This window comes from Microchirus variegatus (assembly GCF_963457635.1).
Source record: "Microchirus variegatus genome assembly, chromosome: 16".
NCBI lineage: Eukaryota > Metazoa > Chordata > Actinopteri > Pleuronectiformes > Soleidae > Microchirus > Microchirus variegatus.
This window is the reverse complement of record NC_139817.1, coordinates 13,794,694-13,820,250: the sequence shown is the minus strand read 5'-3', so window position 1 is coordinate 13,820,250 and position 25,557 is coordinate 13,794,694. Positions and strand designations below refer to the sequence as shown.

Sequence of the window (25,557 nt, the reverse complement as noted above, 5' to 3'; positions counted from 1 at the left end):
AATCAGGGGGGTCTAGTCCCCCAGACCCCCCTGTATTTCACACAGTGATCTAAAGGCCCTGGTATACTTTCACTCACATGCGCCAAAGTGCGTCAGGATCCTGTGGTATCTCACTTCACCATCAGGTGGCGGTAACAAGTCTGGACGCAGGGAATCGGACGCATTCCTACCAAAGAAGAAGAGAACGATGCTGCAGCTCCCTCGCATTGGGTCCATGCTAGCTGTGCGTGGACGTCGTATACCAGCGCCTTTAGTTTGACTCGATGGGAAATAATCCAGCATGGCGCAACCACTGACTTGATACAGCTCTAGTGAATTTCAAGGCCAAAGTCACATTTAAGGCACTCATTGATGATGAAAACATATCCACAAACCATTTTTTTTTTGTCTCTGTCACAGGAGAATGCAGCTGTCACGAGGGTTATTCCCCCGATCCTGTCCATAAACACCTTTGCCTGCGCAGCGTCTGGGGTCGCAATGAAGGGTAGGTACTTTTTCTCCCCCCCCCCACTCGTATATAAAACACATTTCTTTTAAAACACATTCCTTGCTCCTGAATATTTACTTTTCCATAAATGAAAGGGGAAACGTTCACTGTGATGGATTAACCAGACTCAGTGAGCTGATGGTGTTAAAAGGAATGGAAATTCGAGTAGACAATCAATCAGTAATATATAACCTAATGTAGGCGTTAGAAATGGTCACCAGATGTAAAATATTAGCAATTTGTTGTAAATGAGCTAAGACATGCAAAAATTGCCCTGTGTCGTCTGTTCGCTTGATGAATCGGGCTTTGATGAGGGAAAGGTACTCGGAGGGGAGAGGTAGGTGGGATGTTGTCGTGTGTAATGACATGAAAGAGTCATAAAAAGGGCAGGGAGTGGAAATAGTGTGAGGAAAAGCCATCGACAACAAAAAATACAAGTGAAATAAGCCATTTTTTTCCTGACACTGGCTTTGTCTCACAGGTTTGGTTTCTGCACAAAAGTATATCGTATTGTTCTTCTTTTTCATTCTTTTCTTTTTTTTTTTACTTTCAACATCATTATTTGTTTTCATGTAGCAATGGTCTTACGTGTGTCTCTCTTCTTTCTTTGTGTGGCCACATGTCAAGTCCATGGCCGTACGCTAACTTGGAGAAAGGCTATGACCTAGTTACAGGGCAGCAAGCTCCAGAGAGGATCTTCAGGTGAGTCCTTCTTCTTCTTCTTTTCTTTTCTTTTTTTTTGTTTTTTTTTTTAGAGTGCAGGACTTCTGCATGTCGCCGTTCTTGATATTATGCATGAGTGTTTGTGACAGACCTTACAGAAGAAGCATCCTGCAAGATATACGTCGACACAGTCGCGCGGACACACAAATGCACCTTGTGCTGGAGTGAAGTCTCACCCGTGGGCTCTTGTTTGGAGAAACAGCCAAAGGGCTAATCCAGGCCGCACTCCTTTCAAATGCTTTTACTGCCATTTTGGTTACACTTCACATTCTTGATGGGGTCATTGTGTGTGATATTTTTCAACAAGTACAAGGCTCAAAGGACACATTCGGTATCGGCCAGCTGTCCATTTCTTTTTTTTTTTTTGTAAGGGTTTTATAATGCTCGTCTGTTTATGTATTTTTATCAAATTATTGTTTTAGGACGTTTTGTTAATTTATAATGTAATTTACATGTAATTTAATATAATAATATACGTGAACATGTTTGTGGTTATTATCTTATGTTTCAAGGGAACACTGTTCACTGTGTTTAATGCAGTTTCTGTGTAACAACCATGAATTAGACTTTGAAAAATGCTGATTTGCAGCGCAATTACTAAACTATTACACGTATATTACATTGGAAATAAAATAAGGTATAACAAAATGATGACACCCCATTACCACAGTATTTCGATGTCATAACTAAACTGCAATGTCATTTATTTCCCCTTTCTTTCTTCTTTTTATTACTCAAATATAACATTAACATATACAGCTTTACTCACATTTTAGATGATTTGGTTTTTTTTTCTACACGTATATAAATGCTTTGTGAAGCCATTGACAAACCTAAACAAATACATTATGAAGATACCATAAACAAATCTGCCACAGTGCGCGACTATGGCTGTATAATCAAGACTGTGTGTGGATGGGTGCTTATTCCTCCCCCTCTTTTTTTATATGTATTATTATGATAAAGAGATTTTGTGAGGAAAGTAACTGGTGTAATTATAGAAAAAAAAGAAGTAAAGTGCAGAAACAATATCACTATAATGGTCCATAAACAGCACAAGTAACATTTTGCCTATACATCTTCAAAGGTTAGTGTGGTTAATTCAGTTATATGCACTTGTGTAATTTAGCTGCTTTAATTGCTTAATCCTTTCATCATTCATCTTAATTTCACACTCGCCACTGCTCAACTCCACTGTGTAGATGGGATGAGTTGTTCCTCAGGGTATTTTTTTTTTTTTTTTTGCTCCTCTTCACACTTACCTACCACGAGTTGAAGAAATGAGCTCCCAAATCCACAGCACATCCTCAGCACAAAAGCACATTCCGTCTTTCTCCGGCCCAGTGGCACCAGGCTGGACTCAGATGTAGCCATCGACTCACACTCAGGTGGAAGCCAAATCTGCTGCTGCCTCGTTTAAGCACTTTGTCCAGAGTTTGAGAGATAGAAAGTATATGACTGGACCGGTTTGAGAGCAGACAAATCAGTCCTGTGGACTGAGGCAAAGACTGCATTTCTCACTGCAGCTGGACAGTGTTCGTGTCATTCCTCCAGGAGCTTAATTGTAACAAGGACTGGTTTCACAGATAGGAACCTCTTTTTTTTCCTCATGCAGTGGGGGAAAAAAAAGCATAATTTGATCAGAAGCAGAGCCGATTATACAGTTTGTGATATATTAAATGTGAATAGTACACATTTTGAAGGCAAATATGATTTGAATTGGCAGATAGTGAGGCAAGGTCACATTGACTGAAAGGTATTTAGATTCATTGATTGGACCGACAGTGAGTTGAACATGATAAATTAACACCTGAGGTACATAATCGTCCTATAGGGGCATTTGTTTGACCAAGATATATCGCCGTTCTTTCCTGCATCACATGCTCCATGAGCATGAAAATAGATGGTGTGAGTAATAGATGATAGACCAACATGGTGGCTTTTGCAGGAAAACTGTGTTTCTGAATATTTTGCAGTTGAGAAATAAGCCACACATTTGATTAAGATGCATAAAGTCACCTGGTTTTAACGCCATGCAAATGATCAGCACTTATTATGGAAGTAGATTTGCGTCAGTGTTATCAAACGACACTTGACCCACAGAATCCATCCATCCATCCATCCATCATCTATAGCGCTACCAGAGGGTCGAGGGGGCTTCTGTTCCTATCTCAGCTGACATAGGGCGATAGTCGGGGAACATCCTGGACAGTTTCACCAGTCCATCACAGGGCCACATATAGAGACAAACAACCAATTCACCTAATCCCCAAATCTGCATTTTTTTGGACTGTGGGAGGAAGCCGGAGAACCCGGAGAAAACAGACGCACACACGGGGAGAACATGCAAACTCCTTGCAGAAAGGCCCTTTTTCCAACCGTGGCCCACCCACAGAATCAAAATACACAAATTGCAAAAAGATTATCCATTTAAACGTTCAAAATGATTTGGTTTCATTTGTTTGAAAACACACTTTTTGTTCCAGAGACACAGTGACTCAAAGCCTGTGTCTACTTCCGTTGCGCTATCGCTCCAAAACGCAGTAGCCAATGAGCTGGCAGCTTCCTTAGGACCGACCATGGTCAGAATTAAAAAAAAAAAAAAAAGTCAGGGTGCGCAAACGAGGGGTCGCAAACAAAACAAATAAAATGCAATCATCTTGAATGATTAAATCGATATTGTTTTTGCAATTTGTGTTGATTTTGATTCTGTGGGTATTTTGTTTGCTCAAAAAATTCCTTATTCCTGAATCTAGAAATGCAACACTGTCAGAAAGCACTGCACTGCTGTTTACATGGACAATTAATTGAAATTGTGGGAAACATTGGACATGTATAACTAAAGAGTTATCAGGTATTTTACAGGTTACATATCAGCAATATATAACTGTGGATAAAGATAGATAATGTAGCAAAGGGGGGAAAAAAGAGAAATATTGAATGAGTGCGTTTGATGAAATGCAATGTCCCGGTTTTTGACAAGCACAGTAATTCAAGCTTAATTATAGATTGCCTGTAATTTGCAGTTCTGTTGCCCACCTGCTCAGACACATTAAAAGCATATAATGCAAAAACACAACCGTGTTCTTTGTGATACTGCGACGCCGCACCAGGTGTTGTTTTTCTCGAGCGGCAAATCTAGGCTCTCAGCAGGGTGTCATCCTGAGGATATTAATCTTCTCATAGGAGAAGCATCTCCATCAAAACCAAATTATCTTTTAATGCCTGATGCTTCAAACATTTGAGATAACAACTTTTTCCTTTTTCCTGAAAAGGAAAAATTAAAAAAGCCACAGCACCACATCTACCTCTGATGTATTTCTCCAAGTAGAGTTATTTTTTTTCCTTCTGTTTCACAATTATTTGCCACAAAGGACTGAAATCAGTGGCAAACAGTGCACTTATTTAGGCTGTAGGGCGTCTTGTCTCAGTCTCAGGCTTGAAAGGCGAATTATAAAGTGAAAAAAACAACAACATGTTTTTCATTGTTTCTCACCAACCTCTGTATGCTTTTAATTCAAATCTTATTATTATAAGAAAACTTTTTTCAAAGAGAACTGGTTGTTCTATCTGTGTCCTGCTCTCCTCAGTAATCAATACAATATAAAAACCCACGCATGCCTGTTCTGCAATTTCCTCATTAGATCGAATGAACATTATTTGAATACCGGCCATTATAGAGTATGAATTGCACCTAATTACGCACTATGTCAGCAATTAAAAAATGCTAATTTCTGCAGCGCTATCTTCGTGTGCTTATGCTTGTACACATAATTACACTGTATATGATGAATTATACAGTATGCGCCTTTGTGTCGTAACACAGTTGCGATAAAGAGGCAGTAAATTGACTGATATTCATGTCGTGTGGTTCTGCCAACACAGATCAATCTACAGTCTGGGCCAAGGGTTGTGGCTGCCAGTCAGCAAGAGTTTCGTGGTGCCACCAGTGGAGCTGTCAATCAACCCCATCGCCAGCTGTAAAACAGACGTGTTGGTTTCTGAAGATCCAGGGGAGGTCAGGTCAGTCTGAGTCAGCTCATCGCTCTCCACCGCTGCTAAAAGAGGGAACTGTGTGTTACAGTTGCTTTGTTGCTATAGACTCGCGGTGTAAATAGTTCTATGAGCACAGTACATTATCTCTATCATTTTGAACGTGTTCAACTGGGCTTGTCAATCAAATGTTAAATTGTGATATATTATCCGCAGTTAACTGGCAATTAATTTCAAATTAATCTGCTGATGTTTTTTTTTTTTGCTTTGTCCTTGATGCTCTCATCGCCGCGGGTGTATGCAAATATGTCGATTATTATTGCTAACATAGCACTGTGCAGTGTCCAAATTCGTACTTGTAAAGGTTAAACTAATATCAGTGCAGAATGCATCTCATACCGGCTCAGCTCAACACAGTCAGAGAGAGAGAGATGAGCTTCTTTCCTTCCTCATCTAGAAGAAACCACACGCCGCCGGATCTGAAAAAGTCGGTGTGTGGAACTAGAAACTAACTTTGCAGCGACGCACTTTGTGATTTTTGGCGTCGTTTTATTGAGTCGACAAAGTATCGGCACAATAAATAAAAATAAACACTGAAGTGAAGTGTAGAAGCCCAAAAGTTAGGTTTCCATCATACTATACTGGCATTACATAGGCCGTTTCTCAATACCCAAGTATGCCAGTATGTACTTGCTTACTTGGAAAGTACATACTTGAGAAGTACGACTGAAGTACATACTTGCCAAGTACGGGAGTACACGAGCACGATTCTTCAATTGGAACATCAGTGTACTTCCTTGTTCTACTGTTTGAATGGCGGGTGGCGCGAAGCATTTAAGCCTCATTACACCTACAGTGTTGATGAATGAACATATATATATATATAACAATACATATATATATACATATATTGTTGTTATTTTCAAATTTTAAATATGTTATACACTATAAAATAGTGTCCATTATATGTAAATACATATACAATGTTAGTCCACTTTATTATAGATCTAAAATTCAAAGTTACAATAAATTAAACATTAATATTATACAAAAGTTCACACTTTCAGGTCAAAACGTTTGCATTAAAAACAACATGTCAACAACAAATCTATCGATCACACCAAGTATGTAATAATGGAGCCCTCTGAACCAGCGGATCATTCCATCAGGACAGGCCGAGGTAACGCTGCTCTGTGCTGGGCACTGTGAGCACCGAGCGTCCGCCGAGGCGGAGCTGATAACCTCCGACAGCGCCGCTGTCAAACTATAAATACGTCATATCTTATTACACAAACCACATGTTTGGATTCTAAATGACTAATTTCTCGCCTCAAATGAGATCAAAACTGCGTTCCGGGACACAGAAAAATATTTATTTCAGGTTTATATTTGTATTTTATCCTGCTATGTTCCGCCGAAATGCATTCTGGGATATATGACTCTCCCAAGTACGCTCAAGTCACCACCCGATACATACTTGGTAAAATGGGCGGAGCGAGAACACTTCTGGGTATGAGAACCGTACTCGCTGCTCGCGTTCTTGAGAAATGGAACAGAACTTGACTGAGGCTGATGACGTTTTCACAAGTACGGGAGTACGCAAGTACGGACAAGTACGCACAAGTACGCACAAGTATGGATATTGAGAAACGGCCATAGTGCTAGTATACTATAGTACTAGTATAGTATTGTATATAATAGCACTATACTATACTAGCACCATACTAGCAATGGTGTCGACAACGTTTCCATCACGATTATCCTGACCAAAATAACTGCTATTAATGATATTATTGACTGGAAATGTGTTGTAATTAGTGCTGGGCACATTAACACGTTAACGGCGTCAACGTTAACCCACGTTAACGCCGTCAACGTTAGCCCACGTTAACGCATGACACCTTTACATGACGACTGACCACCTTTACACCGGATTCCAGGCACCGTTTACCAGTTATCTCTGTTAGCTCCTTTAGCGCCTTCAGCTCCATTAGTGCCGTTAGCGCACCTACAGTTGAATTGGAGCGGTCTGTTTATTATTAAATGAAAAGAGCAGCGCTACGAATAACCGGCGTACCTGTGTACTGCGTATGTGTGCCTCCGTTTTTAAAGTTTAGCGTTACTTTAGAGACTCATTTTAACAATCGGGAAAAGGTCACTCGCGTCTTTTTCCAGTCAGTCGTCTTGGTGTGTTAAAGATACATTTTTTTGTGAAAAAAATGATTTAATTAGATGATAGATGATAAATGAATGAGTGAATGAATGAATGAATAATAGGTCATGAGGACAGATGTACAATAGATCACAAGCACTGTAGTGAGTTAGGCGTGATTTCACATGAAATATTTCTATTTCTTTATTCATGGCTAACACAATGATAGAAATTCACCACAGTTAACTTATTGTAAGTGCTTTAAACCCCGATGATCAATAATATCGTATATTCTCCCATCACTAGTGTCGACGGTGACCTTCTGACAAATGTGTTGGCATGAATTACGATGCAAAATGACAACCACAGTGTAATCTCGCATCATTATTTCTATCTTATAATTGTCTTCCTATATCTGTGTGTAGTCAATATGAAGTAGTTTGCCTGTAATTATAAAAATGCTTTAAAGATAAAAGTTATTGAATGTACCTCATAACATGGTTAAACATTTTAACGCAAAATCGCACCGTGAACGTAAAAACGTACACTAAACACGTGCTTTATTTGGCTTATAAATACATTTATTAAAAGTAAGACAGCTCAATTAAAATAAAAAGCAAAGTAGCCGTTAAACATTTAATCGGGTCATTAAATCCTTACGAGGTCTGCGATTTAGAGGCTTAATGTGATAAAGGCAACGCATCATTATAAAGTCCTGGACTGTGCACACGGGGATCTGGAAAGCAAATACTCATGGCTAAGTAGTGCTAAGAAATCGATGATCGGCAATAGCAATACAGTCCAATAACAACATATTGGCATTTTTTAACTAGGTGCATGTATTGCACAATGTAATTAGAAACAATAGCGGTATGATTTTAGAGTGCGAGTCACTGTAAACCACATTATTTGACCTTGTCGCAACACCACATAAGTGTACACCGGCTTTTAAACGCAGCACACATCACGTCACGTAATTAACACTAATGCCACAATGAATGATTTTAATTAACATTCTGATTTGGAGAAGCAAAGTGTCATTGATAGCACGGTGTTGATGCTGGAGGCTGTGCACTCATACGGCATGGACACAAAGAACATCCTGCCAACCGCATCTGGAAGCAGCAGGAGTCCTGTGAGTTGTTGGCGTGGAAAGCAATGTTCTTATTCCGACTGACATTTCATGAAAAACACCCCTGACTTCAATGTCAACTTTAATCTGCAGGCGTTGTTATCATGCTGTTGTTGTGTAGTTATTATTGTTTTCCTTCCATATGGCACACTATTTCCACACATTGGACCAGTGATTACACAATATTTATGATTTGACTCGATACTGCAGACGTGATCTGTGACTTTTGCAACAATCTGAACGATCGTTTTAGAGTTGTGTTCATCACAAAAGTGATGGAAATTGTGAAATTATTGCATAATGTTATCCGAATACACTCCCATTCAAAAGTTTGGGGGTCACCTATTTGATGTTTTTATGTTTTCCATTAAAATTCACACTTTTATTCATCAATAGAGTTGCAAAATGAATAGAAAATATAGTCAAGACATTGACAAGATTAGAAATAATGATTTTTATTCAAAATAATCATTTTGCCCTTTCGTCAAAGAACCAGCAAAACTGTTTTCAGCTCTGCTAACATAATTGCACAAGGGTTTTCAAGGGTTTTCTAATCATCCAATAACCTTCTAAATTGATTAGCAAACACACTGTACCATTAGAACACTGGAGAGATGGTTGCTGGAAATGAGCCTCTATACACCTATATACATATTCAATTAAAAACCAGACGTTTGCAGCGAGAATAGTCGTTTATCACATTAACAATATATAGAGTGTATTTATGATTCATTTAATGTTATATTCATTGAAAAAAAAAATGCTTTTCCTTCAAAAATAAGGACATTTCTAAGTGACCCCAAACTTTTGAATGGTAGTGTAAGTTCATACTGTCTTCTTCGTGATACACTTGAGCTTAAATCTCATTAAATCAGACGGGTAACGTAAGGTTTCAAGTGTAGCCTTCATCAGAAGAGTCAAGTGACGTGTCTTGCTCAGCTGTTCTGTACACAGGTTTGTCAAGGACACCACATCCCAGGTGTGGGACAGGATGTAGTTCTCCCTCAAGGTCACAGTTGATGGTCCTTGAGGGGCCTGTTTCCGTATCTCTATGGCGGATCAGGGAGGCCATCGAGATCCAAAGTGATAGCCATGGGCATAATCGTCCCCTGCTGTCTCATAAACCTGTGTAAGGAACAGCTGAGCGAAACACGTCACGGTATTATCAAATGGCTCTTCTGACGAATATTATTATTATTATTATTATTATTTAAAATAGGGACCAGGCATATTGCTAAGACATTTTAATGTAAATATTTGAGATTATAGCCAGTGGTTAATGTCCATCTTCAGTCCCTTGGCTTGATGGTAACACAAAACGGCACTGTAAAATAACAAAGACGACAACAAACAAGAAGGGAGTGAAAACATATCTCATATTGACAGCAGTGAAGACATTTTTTGACCAGATCTCACATAATAAATATAAAAAAAACAAAAAACATGTTGCTTGTGTCAAGCCAGAATAGTTTTTCAAAGTGCCTTGTATAAAGCAGCTGAACATTTAATGCTTAAGTGCTTTTGCGAATCTCCCGTTTCCAAGGTGCTCATACTATCGCACATCGCTCTCATTGCACATGGTTTTAAAGTGCATGGGTAGATTGCACAAAGCCCTCCGGGCACAATGGTAAACAACATGTCAAGGTAAACAACCTTACTGTAAGCTCATGGATAATGTCGCCTTTTTCCACTGGAACCACTTACTACTTTGCACAAAAAGCCACAGCAACGTTTATTGTGTGAGTTGTTGTCCTCTAACTTGTGTGTGTGTGTGTGTGTGTGATGAAGCATCGCTTACGGCGCAGAAAAGTGCGACAGACATAAACTGTTATGATTATGATCCACTGCCCTGCTGCTACTGCACGCTTGCAAGTACTGTATGTACCTTTTTGACTAATGTGTAGTGTCAGCACCCGGACGAACCCAACAGAGGACGACCATAGCGACAGAAATGCTGATGATGTTGATGCTGCTATCACCGTCACATCATGACATCATTATTGAACATTTGTGCCGTGGGAATAATACACAACTCTCTATATGGACATCCTGGGGGTGTGTGTTTATAGGTCACATCTTCATGCTTTACAAAATGTGTGTTTTTTTCGTTTTTCTCATGTGTTGTTGAGTCAAAGTTATTATTATTAGTATTATAATGAATTTTATTTGTATAGCACCTTTCATACAAGGATTGCAGCTTAAATTTGCTTCACAATATAAGGTAAATACAACTGGAAATGCTCATACCACAATAACACAGGGTGGAATACAATAGGAAAACCCCTGTTTTAACTTTAAAATACACTCAAAACTGAAATAAAACACAACACTGTGGAATAAAAAGGAGCGAGTTGAAGGCTAGAGTAAAAAGATATGTTTTAAGTTTTCTTTTAATAATAGCTATTGAGCTGTGTTCCCTGATATTAAGGGTAGCAACGATTTTATAATTTTTTTATTTTAATTTTTTTTAATAATATTTATAAAAAGAATATTTAATTTTTTTCTAAAAAGAAGTCAAAAATATGGGGGAAAAAAATAAATATATATAATAAGAAAAAAAATATAGCCAATTGATCTTTGAGCTGAGACATATTTCGAAAATTCAATCCAATTTTAAATATTTTAATAATTTTTTTGCTCAGATGTTTTAAAGGTCACATAGAGTGGTCCTGTTGCACATATATGTGAGTTATGGAGGTCTACCTACATATATTAAGTTGTTTTTATGGTCAAAATCCTCCGAGTTGATGTAAACGAGCCGATTGAAATCTGTCCTTTTCGAAGCGCTTGTCAGTCGCGCTATTTCAGCCATAAATCTCGCCCGAGAAGACAGAGTGTGTTGTGATTGGCCAGCCAGCGTAGAGCCTTCCCACCTGTGTTGTGATTGGCCAGGTATCTGGAAGTGATGTAATCTATCACGTCAGCTCTCAGAAGTGCAGCTCCCTCTCTGGAGTGGTGGATGCACTGCTACTCATTATCAAAACATTGTTTTAACAGTGTTTAAAAATAGCTTCGTCACGACTCCCCGCCGCAGTCCCTTTTATTGACTTTAAACCGGAGTCAGACCCAGAGTCAGAAGACACTGTTGCTCGTGAAACACCTCCACAACGGACGTTATTCTTCTTCTGCGGTTCAATGTATGCAACCGGATGTGCCCGGACTACCGCCCGGAGCAGGACGATCGGTTGTTCAGGAGAACCGCTGCTTACATAACTAGTACGGGATTTTCAGTGATCTCGTTCAGCCCCGAGATTACAATAAAACACAACGTTCTCAGCAATGGCTGAACTGTTTGTTTCGAACCGTCAGGCTTCATAAACAAGGTAATGACGCAGATACACACCAAAAAAAACAGCTATAATAGGAACTTCCGATCTAGTTCCGCTTTAATATAGTAAAAAAACATTAATTTCATCAGATCACAAAAAAGGATATCGGACACTTTATATTGCACATACTTGTCTCCTCTGTATATACGTTTTAACATAGAAACACAGAGACCATATTATGGTCTCAGTGTTCTAAGAGTTAAAATATAGTTTTTTTTGCAATAAAAGCACTCATGGGTGTCACAGAGTTCAGTTTTTTTATGACTAATGTGTAAATACTCTCTTTTTATTTGAAGTCCCCGCTGACCTCTCGATGAACTAGCCATTGCATTTGCTCAGTGGTTGTAGGCGGTGATTCTGAAGTGAAATTTAGGAGCAACAGCCATAGTTTATTGCCATGTGTGTGTGTCACATGTTGATATGATTTGTATCAGATTTGTAAAGGTCTGAGTTGAAAGCCTGACACACTAAAGCCTTTCCCTTTAGCTTTTCAACTGAATTTGCTTCTATGGTGCATTTTCTGTCACTCAAGTGTCACTGTTAGTGCACATTATGGAAAGACCTTGTGGGTTGAACAACACATCTCTAGTTGCAAATTGAGAACTTCAGCAGAAAGCAAGAACTTTTCTTTTTTTCTTTTTTTTTCTTCCTGTTTATCTCGCAGCAGAGATGCTCCACTTGGGTTACAGGAAGTGAAGCTATTCATCAATAGAAGGACGTGCCTCGATGAAGTTGGAGAGAGCTTTTGCTGCTGCTGCTGCTGCTGTTGTTGTTGTTGTTGTTGCTTTCTGAAATTACACCAGCATTGTGCTCCAAATACACTGGTGTGACCTCGGGTTAGAGAGGGCCATTTAGAATATGTATTCACGATAGTTTGAGGCAACATAGTATAATGCACATCAACTGTCATTGTGTGAGAAGCGAAGCCATCTGTGTATGTCTGTATGAGGGAGTCTTAAAGCTCACATAGAGTGGTCCTATCTCACATATATGTGAGTTATGGAGGTCTGCTTACATACATATACTTGTTTTTATGGTCAAAAACTTCCTAGTTGCTGCAAACGAGCCGATCAAAATCTCTCCTCACTGAAGCTCTGGTCAGCCGCGCTGTTTCACACCGAAATCTCACCCCCAGAAGACAGAACTGTGTTGTGATTGGCCAGGTACCTGGAAGTGACGTAATCAGCACACCAGCTCTCAGAAGCGCAGCTCCCCCTCTGGAACAGTGGATGCACTGCTACTCATTATCAAAACATTGTTTTAACAGTGTTTAACAATAGTTGTTAAATAGCCGCTGTCCCTTTTACGCCTTTGACCCAGAATCGAACCCAGAGTCAGAAGACACTGTCGCAAGTGAAACACCTCCACAATGGACGTTCTACTTCTTCTTCTCCTGCGGTAAAATGTACGCAACCGGATGTGCCCGGACTAGTGCCCGGAGCAGAGCGATCTGCTGTTCAGGAGACGGGATCCTTACGTCACGATTCCAGGCTTTTTCAGACCACTTGCAGAGCCCGAGAATACAATAAATCCCAGCGTTCTCAGCAGTGGCTGAACCGTTTGTTTCCAACCTTCAGGACTTCATAAACGAGGTAAAGGCGCAGATACACACCAAAAAACAGCATTAATTGGAACTGCAGGTCTATGGCAGCTTTAAACAAGGTCAAGCATGTTGTTCCTCAGATTTTAAACATAACGTTGTATGGAAGCTGATCAAACGGCAGCTTCTCAGTCGGAGTAATGCACTACTATCTCCTTTATTGTGAACAATTATTTTCTGTCACACCGTCGGATGTGTTGGATTACTTTGAATAACGCAGACGACTCATTATCCGACACATTTTTGTGGAGCAAAGTCCCGCGGGACCTTTTCGGAGTTTCTGGATGATGCACTTCTCCAAAGTGTTTATGCAGGCATTGATGTAGTCACTCAGTCATGATAGACATGCTGATATAGGAGGTGGTGAAATGTACCGTGGCTGTAGCTTCTTTTTTTCTTTTTTTTATGGGATGTGTCCTCATTTCACTCGTGCCCTTCAGCTCACTGACAAAGCGCGGAGGAATTTATTCCATAGGAAATAGATAAGTGAAGGTAACTGTCAGCTTAACCAAGCAGTATTTTATTCATCCGAGTGATGGCAACACCACACTGATTAGCTGCCTTTAATAATCTCTCTCTTTTGTGTGTGTGTGTGTGTCTTTTTTCTCCCTCATACTGGACATACAGTAAATGAAAAATGGTGTATGTGCATTATAATCAGTCGTCACACACACGCAAATCCATATTTCTTAGTATCCCGGAGTCACTGCGATACGTTTAATTTTATTTGTGCAGTGGATTTGAAATGGAATAGAATGCATTTTGAGGTGTTTGACACATTGGAAATTGTCTTTTTGGTTTGTGATGAGATAAATCCGAACAGATTTTCCATTGTGCTGCTTTCGGTGAGAAGAATTTTCTGCTAGAACGTCTGGGGTTTTTTTTTGTTTTTTTTTCTCACTTTCACCTTTGAATCTCAATTAATTTATATATTCTTTTACTCACGGCTTGGAAATCAGACAAGAAGGCACAGCTCTGCCTCAGATAAGCACAAGGCTAAGCTTAACAGCAGGTTATACACACACACATAAATATACATTTATATATGTATATATATATATATATGTATATATATTAAATGTCAATGGTCTGCTTCACAGGGTAGGTGTGCACAGTATACTAAAGATGATGAAGAATAGTGTAAAGTGCCTCCATGATTTGGTGGCATTCATTATTAACTTGCTTGAATAATAATCAGTCACATTTTTTTTCCAGTTATTTTACACTTTACCTCAATAATATCTCACATGTATACACGGGAGAGCAGCTGTCAAATGCAATATTTTAACCAACAAAAAACAGATTATGTCTGTTCTTTATTTATCCACGTCCTATAATTTACCTCCGCTTACGTCGAAGAGCTCATTTAAAGAAATATACAGAGATAGTCAATGAATTTTACACAGTTGGAAGCACAGCTATTTATCCACAAACAACACGTCAATCAAAAATGATATATATATATATGTGTACGCTTCGGAGAGAAGTCAAGGTCAAGTCAGTCAACTTTCTCGAAAAAAAAACAAAAAACCTGATCGTTTTGAATTAGCCTCCAGTAAAGATTTCTCTCAACAGTACGACTCGTTCAGTGTAAGCTTTGTCACACTTAATAAGGTTTCAGTTAAGAGTGAAACCCTGAACAGAATCTGAAAAACATTATTGACCCCTGCTCGGAAATTGCCTTTTTACAACATCCATTTTCTAGCGCTTTATCCTCCACATGAGGGTCACAGGGGACGCTGGGGCCAAGGCTTTTTATCTCATAATTTCGACTTTTTAATATCATAATTATGACATCTTATCTCATAATTATGACTTTTTATCTCATAATTTCGACTTTTTAATATCATAATTATGACATCTTATCTCATAATTATGACTTTTTATCTCATAATTTAGACTTTTTAATCTAATCATTATGACTTTTTATCTCATAATTTTGTCTTTTATTTCTTAATTTCAACCTTTTTATCTCATAATTATGACTTTTTATCTCATAATTATGACTTTTTATCTCATAATTGTCTTTTATGTCTTAATTTCAACCCTTTTATCTCATAATTATGACTTTTTATCTCATAATTTCGACTTTTTATCTCATAATTGACTTTTATCTCTTAATTTCAACCCTTTTATCTCATAATTATGACTTTTTATCTCATAATTGTCTTTTATGTCTTAATTTCAACCCTTTTATCTCATAATTATGACTTTTTATCTCATAATTTCGACTTTTTATCTCATAATTGACTTTTATCTCTTAATTTCAACCCTTTTATCTCATAATTATGACTTTTTATCTCATTATTGACTTTTTATCTCATAATTTTCTATTTTTATCTCATAATTATGACTTTTTATCTCATAATTATGACTTTTATCTCATAATTTCGTATTTTTATCACATAATTTTGTCTTTTTATCTCTTAATTCCAACCTTTTCATCTCATAATTTTGACTTTTTATCTCATAATTACGACTTTTTTATCTCATAAATTCGACTTCATGGTAAACTGTAAATTAGCAGTCGTTTAATCTCAGCGCTGTTTGAAACCGAGAGCTTCATGCGGCGCATCATCCAGTCCGGTCGATAGGAACCAAGTGTGGAGTGTATAGGAGACATTTTCCATGATGCACAGTAGTTCTCTTTTCTGCAAATCCATGCAGAAGGTCACATTTTTCACCTCCGAGACTGAGCCAGATCCTTGAATCATTCTCCAACTGTCAGTGCAGTGTCGCCCATCCCCGAGCCTCGGTGAAGAAAAGGACGCTGGCCACCACCACAGCCTGAAAACATCCATCGCATGGTCCTGCAGACGTTGAAGGTCAGGAGAAGGACAGCAAACTAGACAGGACTACAAATCCTCTCCAGCTCTCTGGACCACCTGGCGTGCATCTCTTATGTTTGCTGAGCTGGTCTGTGTTTTTTCTGTCCTGATGTGTGATGAGGTGTTCATTATGTAGAGAAAGTGCAAAGCATAAAGTCACTTGTTATATTTTTTGCTGAGTTCTGTGTTTTTACAGCTGTGTCAAGTGGTGAAGTTCAAGTTGGAATTTATTTGTTATGTAATGTGTTTTCTTGATATAAAAAAAGGTCTGCATTGGCCCAACAATTTCTCTGGGTTTCTCATATATATATATATGTAGCGCTTTTTAAATTCTGCCCTGCACACAGGAAGTGATTCATTTCATGTCGAGGCGGACTGAGGCAACGGCAAGATTGTGCTAGTGAAGTGAGACGGCTGTGAAATGATTTGGAGTATGGATAAAAACACAAAGAGGCACCTTACGGAAAGTTTCAGAACAGAATTGTACTGCTCAAAAGAAAAAAAAAACAGAACAATACCATCAGCAACAAAAAAAACAAAAATAAGACACTGCAATTTTAAACTAGATGAGAAAATGCACTCTGTTAATGTCCGAAAACATATAATTTATAGTGCTTTGCACATTATTGCGTGACGCCTTTCCATGATGACTGAACGGAAAAAGACGTGAGCGACGTCATGTTTTTCGTGCCCCGGCACCAGAGTCCAGGCCACCGTTAACCAGCTATCTCCGTTAGCTTCGTTAGCTCCTTTAATGCCGTTAGCGCGCCTGCAGTTGAACTGGAGCGGTCTGTTTATTAAAAATGAAAAGAGCAGCGCTACAAATAACCAGCGTACAGTGTACTGCGTATGTGTGCCTCCATTTTTAAAGTTTAGCGTTACTTTAGAGACTCATTTTAACAATCGGGGAGTCACGTAAACATGACGTCATGCACGTCTTTTTCATCATGTCATCATGGAAACACGTTAATGTGCGTTAACGTAGATGCTGTTTACGCCTTTAACGTGTTCCAGCAATAATAATTTATTTTATCAAAGTGTTTTTCATTGAATAATAATTTATCACACTCGTTGAACTGCTCGCCATGATTAAAAATTCATCTTCTCTAATATTAGCCTTGCGCCTTTTGCTGATTATTGTCGGGGGCCAAAGCCAGAGTGTGTCACAAACACCTCATAAATATCAAGTTAGACGTTGATTTAAGGACGATACCATTACGTGTGACTGTCATTTTTGTCAACGGGGAACTTTTAATAACCCAGCGTAACTGATGTCACGCCACGCCGGTGATTAACGACGTCGCTCGCCGTGACCAAAGTGAACCATCAAACTGTGCCGCTGCCAATAATCTAACGCAGCTGCGAGTGGTCGACACCCGGGAAAAAATTCGAGGACATAAATCCACTTCAACCTCACCCCCAGATCTCTGTCAGAATGTTTTATAACTTCACGATCAAAACAAACCAAAGGATTGATCTATCAATCTTTATGTTATCACTGAGATTTATCTGCCTCTTCTTTTTTTTTTTCACCCAGAAGTTGTTGGGTTTTTTTTTTTTTTCTCCTCGCCGATTACATGCTAGCGTAAAGAAAATGCACTTTATTCAATGACGAAAGTACTTGATGAGAGTCAGCATATTTGCGGGGAGCTGGAACAAGAGCATTAATCAAGTGCAGGGGCAGACCAATAACGGGCTCTGTAATCATGCTGGAGCAGCGCTCTAACTTTGGGCAACGTCGCCTGGTCATTCATCATTTGGAAAAGCAAGAAGCAGAGAGGGAGATTAATAACAAGTACATTAGTCAGTGTTTAGATGCAACCAATGAGCTTCTAGGTCAAGCAACGGAGTCAGAGTGCCAAAAGTGATGCTCTTGATTAGCTAATGATTTGAAAAAAGAAAGGCTGTCAGCATTTCAGTCCGTGTTGATCTTGGTAACAATGCGTATTGTTTAAATGACTTTGTGGAGTGATGCATGGTATAGATTGCTTTTTCCTTTCTGCCTGTTAATTAAAGAGTGAGACCCAAGTTTGCAGCCTGCGTTTCATAATTTAATATGCTGCACAACATTTGAAAGAACTTTCCAATATCCTTACTTGTTGTTGTCTTCTAGATTGTTTTTTTTTTGTTCCCCCCTTCCTTCGATTCTCTATTTCCTCTATCCAAAGGGAAAGCCATTTTACATGCACCTCATAGCTGAGGCAACCCATTATTCCTGCCTATGTCTGGGTTACCTTTCCAACCCCCTTTTCTCTCTCGATTAAGGAGACATTTGTCAGCACTCTTTGTGCCAGAATGCCATGTGTTGCCTGTCTAATTCAGGAAAAAATTAGTTGTTAAAGAGTATAAGAATAAGACATGACAAGCAAGTGGTTTTTTTTTTTCTGGATGCCAGATGTAGATGTCAGCACATACAGGGATAGTTAAATAAAGAAATTAGCTGTCCAAGAACATGATAGTGTCCTTGTTGCATACACAGTTATATGATGTTTGTTCCAAGCTCTTATACGACATCTCCTGAATCTGTTTAACTACAGAAAAGCACGTTGAACAAACCGATCGCCGATATCCTCTTGTTGGGTTCAAGAAAGATCATGATTTGAGTTAAAATAAGTAAAATAAGTCTTTCTCAAAGGTTAGAATAACTGATTGCCTCTATAATAATTTTTTGAGCTGTGCAGATGCAAAGCCATTGTAGTTTAAAAATTGGAGCGTACACTACCGTTCAAATGTTTGGGGTCACTTAGAAATGTCTTTATTTTTTAAGGAAAAGCACTTTTTTTCAATGAATATAACATTAAATGAATCAGAAATACACTCTATACATTGTTAATGTGGTAAACGACTATTCTAGCTGCAAACGTCTGGTTTTTAATGGAATATGTACATAGGTGTATAGAGGCCCATTTCCAGTGTTCTAATGGTACATTGTGTTTGCTAATCACGTTAGAAGGCTATTGGACATTGACAAGGCTATCTTGTCAATGTCTTGACTATATTTTCTATTCATTTTGCAACTCTTTTGATGAATAAAAGTGTGACTTTCAATGGAAAACACAACAAAATTGTATAGGTGACCCCAAACTTTTGAACGGTAGTGTGTGTGCGAGCAACGAAAGCAGTAATAGTGTTTCTCTCTGCATTACGCAGCCGCATGATGGCGACCTTCTCATCCACCGGGAGAAAGTCCACCTATGCAGCAGCCAGCTAGTGATTTGTCACTAGTCCCACAATCGCCTGGCACGTCTTACCATGGAAGATTTTCCTGAATAGGAGTCTGCCGTCTTTGCTTCCAAAGCTAAAGCGGTGTTTTAGAGGTGAGCCCAACTGCATTTTTGTTGGTACCGCTCGAAAACAACGCACCAAATCAAGCAGTCTCTCTTACGGAAAATTGCATGCCCCACATTCTGAGGGCAGGTTTTATAATTTCCACAGTGTGCAGTGACTGAATTTGTTCCACACCTAGCCTATGCCCACTAAGTGTTTCATCGATCTCTGCCTTTTGACTTGCAAGATCTTTGGCTCTGGAACACTGGCTTGTTTCCCCCCCGAGCATATAATCGGTCACTTTGATTAGCTTTTCGGGGGAGGGGGGCTGGTTTTGAAAAAGGAAGCATCCCTCGGTATGCAGTGGAATGTTATTTGGGAGTATCCTGTGCCTGAGTGTCAGTTAAACGTGGTATCTGCCCATTTTGGTGTCAAGTCAAGCACACAGATGTGGGCATCAGAGAAGTGTGCAAAGTGTTCCCTCTGCTGTTTGTGATATTCATCGAGGTGCAGCTGAGGTCTTGGGTTTACTCCCTGACAGGGTCACGTTTCTGCAGATTCTGGATGATGTAGGCTTTTTTTTGGCTTCAGTGGTCGATCTCCGATGCACAAGCAGATAGTTGGCAGCTCAGTGGGACAGTGTGACACATCAATATCTCCCGGTCAAATTTCCTATGGGCATGAACCTGCACCAACATCAAATAGAGAACTCTGTTCTGCCTGTTGCCCAGAGGAAGTAAATCTGGGCTAATCCATTTAGCTTTTTTGCAAATTAGGCATGAGAATGATGAAGCCTAGCTGCTTTCATTTGGGCCTGTGCTTAATAAGAAAGGATATAATTGGAAATGTATATTGATACTAATGATCGTTGATGTATGGAGCAGTGGCAGCAGTGGTCATCTGCAGATCAGTTGGCAGTGCTTAATTAAATCCAATAGTTGCTGATAATCCTTTTATTTCCCCACCTCATTTACCAGTGCTGTGTATTTGGCCTGAAACGAAATGCCCCAATACTTTGCATTAAAACATGGATTTTTAGTACTGGGATTTACTGTGACATCAGTGCGATTTTGCCATAACCTCACTAGTGTCTGTTAGTGATGATTTTTAACCCGTTCCAATGTCACTTTCAATTGCCGCGCTTTTGTGATACACATTGTCTGGTAAATATCATTAACCCTTAGTGCTCAAGTGGCACAGATCTGTGTCGCAGGTGCACCCATGCTAAATTGCAGTGGGAATAAATATCATCCTGAGGGTGTGTCTTTATAGGTCACATATATTCAGGCTTTAAAAAAAAATGTTTTTTTTATCTTCTTATGTGTTCTTGAGTCAAAGTTGTTTGTGTCGCAAAAACATATGTCGCGTTTTTAGTCATAATATAAAGTAGCGATAATTGTGTAGAAGTGACAATTTAGACTTTTTTCTTTTCGTTCCTAAAAAACGAGCCATGCAAACTTTGAACTGGGAAGTATTTTCCAAAATTTCACAAATTCAATCTGATTTTAAACATTTTGAGTACTTTTTGGTCGGGTGTGTTTATATAGGTGGTGATAATGAGATTGCATAGGTTGTGCTAAAAAAAAGGATATAAGACACTATATATTGCACATTCTTTTAGCCTCTGTATGTACCGTATGTTTTAACATAATAATGGAAAAAAGCAGTCGAAATACTCGTTAAAAGGGTTAATCAAAGCCTAATCTTGACTATAAACAGTTAATCCCGAACACTAACCACAATTCACTTAACCAGTTTCTCAAAATTAGGACCAGGTTTTGGTCTCCACAAGGACTGCTGGTCCTCTGCGGTCAGTGTTGATGCTAGAAAAGGTCCTAAAGAGGTTATTAAAATACAAGAACACGCACGTATTCAGGATGTGTGACAGTGATTTGTTATCTGCACAAAGCAGCGACCAGAAAAAAAAACAGGTTTGATTTAGCAAAGCAGACGTCCCGATGGGCTGTCAGTGGATCGTAATACTTCACTACTTCACCGCTCACCCAAGAAAGATCTGCCACTTACACGCTGACATACAATAAATCTAACATGAAAAGCAAATATTTAATTTGAAAAATGTTTTATTCAAAACGAGAGGCGAGGTGTTAAAACAGTGTAAAGATGTGCCCGTATCTCTCCACGGTGCCTTCTCTTCTTTCATTACGTGAGAAATGTCGGAGGATTTTTTTTTTTTCTTGTGTTGTCAGTGCAGTGCACTCAGCATTCCCACCTTTTCTGATGAATTTTAATGCGTTCGGCCTTTTATCTTCGCCTTCAGCCAATGACAAGGTCGCAAAAATCCACTTCTTTGACATAATTCCCTCGCAGTAAATACCGAGTCGATTACAGTTTTCGCTTTGGCACCTTTGCTGATTAAAAAAGACGAATAACTCTGTGATCGTTTACATCCACTTTGAATAGACGACATTTTGATCATTTTTTTTTATACGAGATCAATATGTATATTTTTGGCACAGTGGCCCCCGTTTCTAGTGTCTTCTTTGAAATTACATTTCCACCTAGACACCCAAGCTACACAGAGACAAAGACACACGTCCCAACACAACAAACCCTCTCTGCTCAGCGGGGCATCTGTCTGCGAATCATTCGGGATCTTGTTTCTGTTTGTAGAGTCAAGTCACCCTCACAACACACTGTGGTCCCCGTGGTCCCGTTGCAAGAGACAGTTCTTTTGATTTCTTTGCAAAGAAGAAACACAGGGGTTGCTTACCCCCTTCTCTCACTGTGACAGCAAGCAGCTGAGCTCAGTGTATGCCTGAGCATACGGAAGTGAACACAGCAGCTCAGCTGCACAGGATTGGACCGATTGACATTTCTCTCGCAGGTAAAGCACGAAAGAACCGGCTTTTGGAAATGTCACAATTCTTCTTTGTTCGTGAGGATTTTAAACCGTAGCACTGACGGTGTCAAAGTCACACAATCAAACACACACTGCGTCTCTTTAATTTACCGTGTTGACACAGCCATGGTCTTCAGAGGCTCTGGTGACTTTTCTGATGTTGATATCTGTGCAACGGTCGGATGCACATCCTTGGATTTGCTTAAATCTACAGTATGTTCCTCTCACAATGACTTGCTTTGACTGTGGCGCCTTTCAATATAGCGCCATCATCTGTTCAGAGATGTCATTTTATTGTCAGTGTACCATTTGCACAGAGAAGGTGGAAAGTAGTGAATTACGTGTACTCGCGTTACTGTTATTGAGTAGGTTTAACCCTTTAAGGTACTATTCAACCATTTGGTCGACCACACTTTAAGTCACTAAATCTCACTGAAAAATGCATCAAGCTGAACTCACTAACACTTAATGTGACTTGTGAATGTTGTACTTTATGAATTATGCAAACCAGGTTTATTATGAACAGACATCTCAACCGTTTGGTAGAGGCCTGTATCTGAAATACTGTAGGGTCTATTTAAAAAAAAAAAAAATAATAATAATTGATTGTCATTATGGTTATCATAAGTAAATAAAATAATAAAATATGCAAATAAGTAATTTTTCCTTTTCTTTTTTCTTGGTGCGTACCTTAAAGGGTTAAGGTGTACTTTTAAAATGTGCAATTTTACTTACTTAAGTATGTTTTTTTGGAAGAACTAATAATTTAATTTAATATAATAATAATAATAATAAATGATAAAATAATAAAATAAACAATAATAATACATTCATGTAATGGAAACTTTGGCAGTGAATGATAAGGACAGGTGAATTGGTGCTAAATAAGGTCCATGAGTGAATGAGAACATTAAAGCATTTGTGACCTTTGACCCATTTTGACTGATACATTTATATATGTGTTTACTTATTTTATTTTGTGAGCACTTTAATTTGTAAAGCACCGCACTGTGCCGAAACACAGCTTTACACTGAGTACACTCAGTCATGTTATAAATTATATGGTAATTCCCGAAAAAAACAAAAAAAAACAACAACTGTGTAGCTTAATTAAAGTTTAGTTTTATGCAAGGCTAATAAAATGCAGACACGTTGCAATGAAGCTCCCCGTGGAGTCCTGTTTTATTTGGCTATCGCACATGTCAGAATCAAAATTAAAAGCATTAATAATAATAATAATAATATCAGCTGCACAACCAATCATTTTATCATTGAGTGTGAGTGCATGTGTTCGCCCGTGTCTTTGCTCATTTGTTCCTCTGCTGTCTTCTACGTCGATGCCAGCGAGGGCGGGTCTGGATGACTTTGTCTTGGATTAGTGGAGAGTTAATGGATGGAGATTGCCGATTCCCTGGGCTCTTCATCAACACACCAAGTCAGAAGCGTACAATTAATGCCAGAGCAGAGATTAGTCACAGACATGACCCACCGTGAACCAGCATGCATCACTCCTGTAAAAAAAAATAAAAAATAACAACAACAACAATCTTTAAATCAGCTGTTTTCTTTTATCTATAGTCGTTGGTAAACACTGCAGTCAGCTCCAGCACGAGGACACACCAGGGTTGGACAATAATTTTATGGTTTTATTGACATTTGCCTTTGCGCTGTCAATCACAACAGGAAGCTGAAGTGCTCAGAGTAAACACGGCATGTTAAATCATCACTTTGGTGTAGGTGGTTGGTGCAGTCCTGGGTTTGTGACCCGCTTGGAACAAGGGTCTTTCTGCGTGTTGCCTCCCGACCCTCATGTGGAGGATACAACAGTACAAGATGAATGAATTAATGAACTGTTATTATTTGTTACCACTAGAAACGTGTGAAAGTATTTGTATACAGGGCATTATTTCGATTTATTTTATTTGCTAAGCAAGGTCGCTTTTGTCAGGTACATTTACCCATAGATATATACAAGGGTAGATGTCTTACGGCGGAGTGTCAAACGTCTACACTGGCGGCCATCTTGCCACAGTCGATCTCTCTGGTGGCATCTGTGGAACCTGAAGTAAGGTCAGTGATCTGCACACATGCAAATACTCCTAATTTGCTGAACTCTTGATGGATTTACAAACAGTTGTGCAGCTTTTCTTTTCGGAAAATAACTTAATCTTGCAGCATAGTTGTGTATCACAGCTAGGCACCTAAATTGCACATGACTTCCAATCGGGTTGGTTGTTAAAAACGTCTTACATTATGATTTCTACAGGAAATTGCTGACTTTTACCAGGAAAGATGACAGACTTTTGCGCAGCCTACGGATGCTCTAATCGCCGTTGTCTCGAAACGAGAACCAGTGGGATTAAATCTGCCTCCTGTGAAAAGTCTGTAACTAACTCTCTCTCTCTCTGCTTCTCTCTGTCTGTGTTTTGGCTTTTTGTTTGATTCTACAGGACTGATCTTTGCACCACACTTTTGGTTCCCTTCCACTTACTGATTTACACCACACTCCTTTTACTTTATATTCTTCTCTATTGTTAATCCTCATCATTTAATAAATATTATTTATTATTATTGATTTCACAATGTTTTTTGGGTCATCTTTTTATTTCTGTATTTCATGTGTATACCTCCAGAGTAGTCTAGTTCTCTCTACAGGGTGGGGATTTCAACACGCAGCATTTATTGATGTATATTTGTAAATAGAGATCTTGCACCTTTTTTTTATTGTAAATAAATGTCACTTTTATAAGAAGGATATTACTAATATTACAATACTTACTTGTTTAAACTAAACATGTAATAATTAAAATTATATTATTTTATTAGAGATATTCCTATAATAAAAGTATACATATGCCATTCTGTATCCTGAGTTTTAGTAGCCCATATATTGATTTAACATAAATACCTTGTGTGTGTGTATATTGATTCATTTCTGATCTGTTTAATGTTATTTAAAGCCCATGATTATAATTATTCATAAATATGCAGTGTCATAATAACTACATCGCTGACGTTTATAACAAACCAACCCGTTTGAAAATCAGTAGAAAATTGAGCAAGTTATGGTTATTTAAAAAATCCATGTACCACTACAACACGTTATGGGTGAGCGAGCTGAGTTGACTGTGGCAAGATGGCCGCCAGTGCGGACGTTCGACTCCAGTGGCCGGCAGCGCGGACGAA

General features: G+C 38.8%; 1 protein-coding gene across 1 annotated transcript in view; it reads left to right on the top strand.

Annotated features, from left to right (window-relative positions):
- The window catches only part of astn2 (astrotactin 2), a gene marked incomplete at both ends in the record, with an annotated part of 321,802 nt that overhangs the window by 170,686 nt on the left and 125,559 nt on the right, over window positions 1-25,557 (top strand). The window contains 3 exons of the mRNA XM_083902351.1: window positions 400-484; window positions 1,115-1,189; window positions 5,096-5,233. Of these exons, the coding sequence (XP_083758477.1) occupies window positions 400-484; window positions 1,115-1,189; window positions 5,096-5,233 (298 nt within the window). The remainder of the gene's footprint in view (window positions 1-399; window positions 485-1,114; window positions 1,190-5,095; window positions 5,234-25,557) is intronic.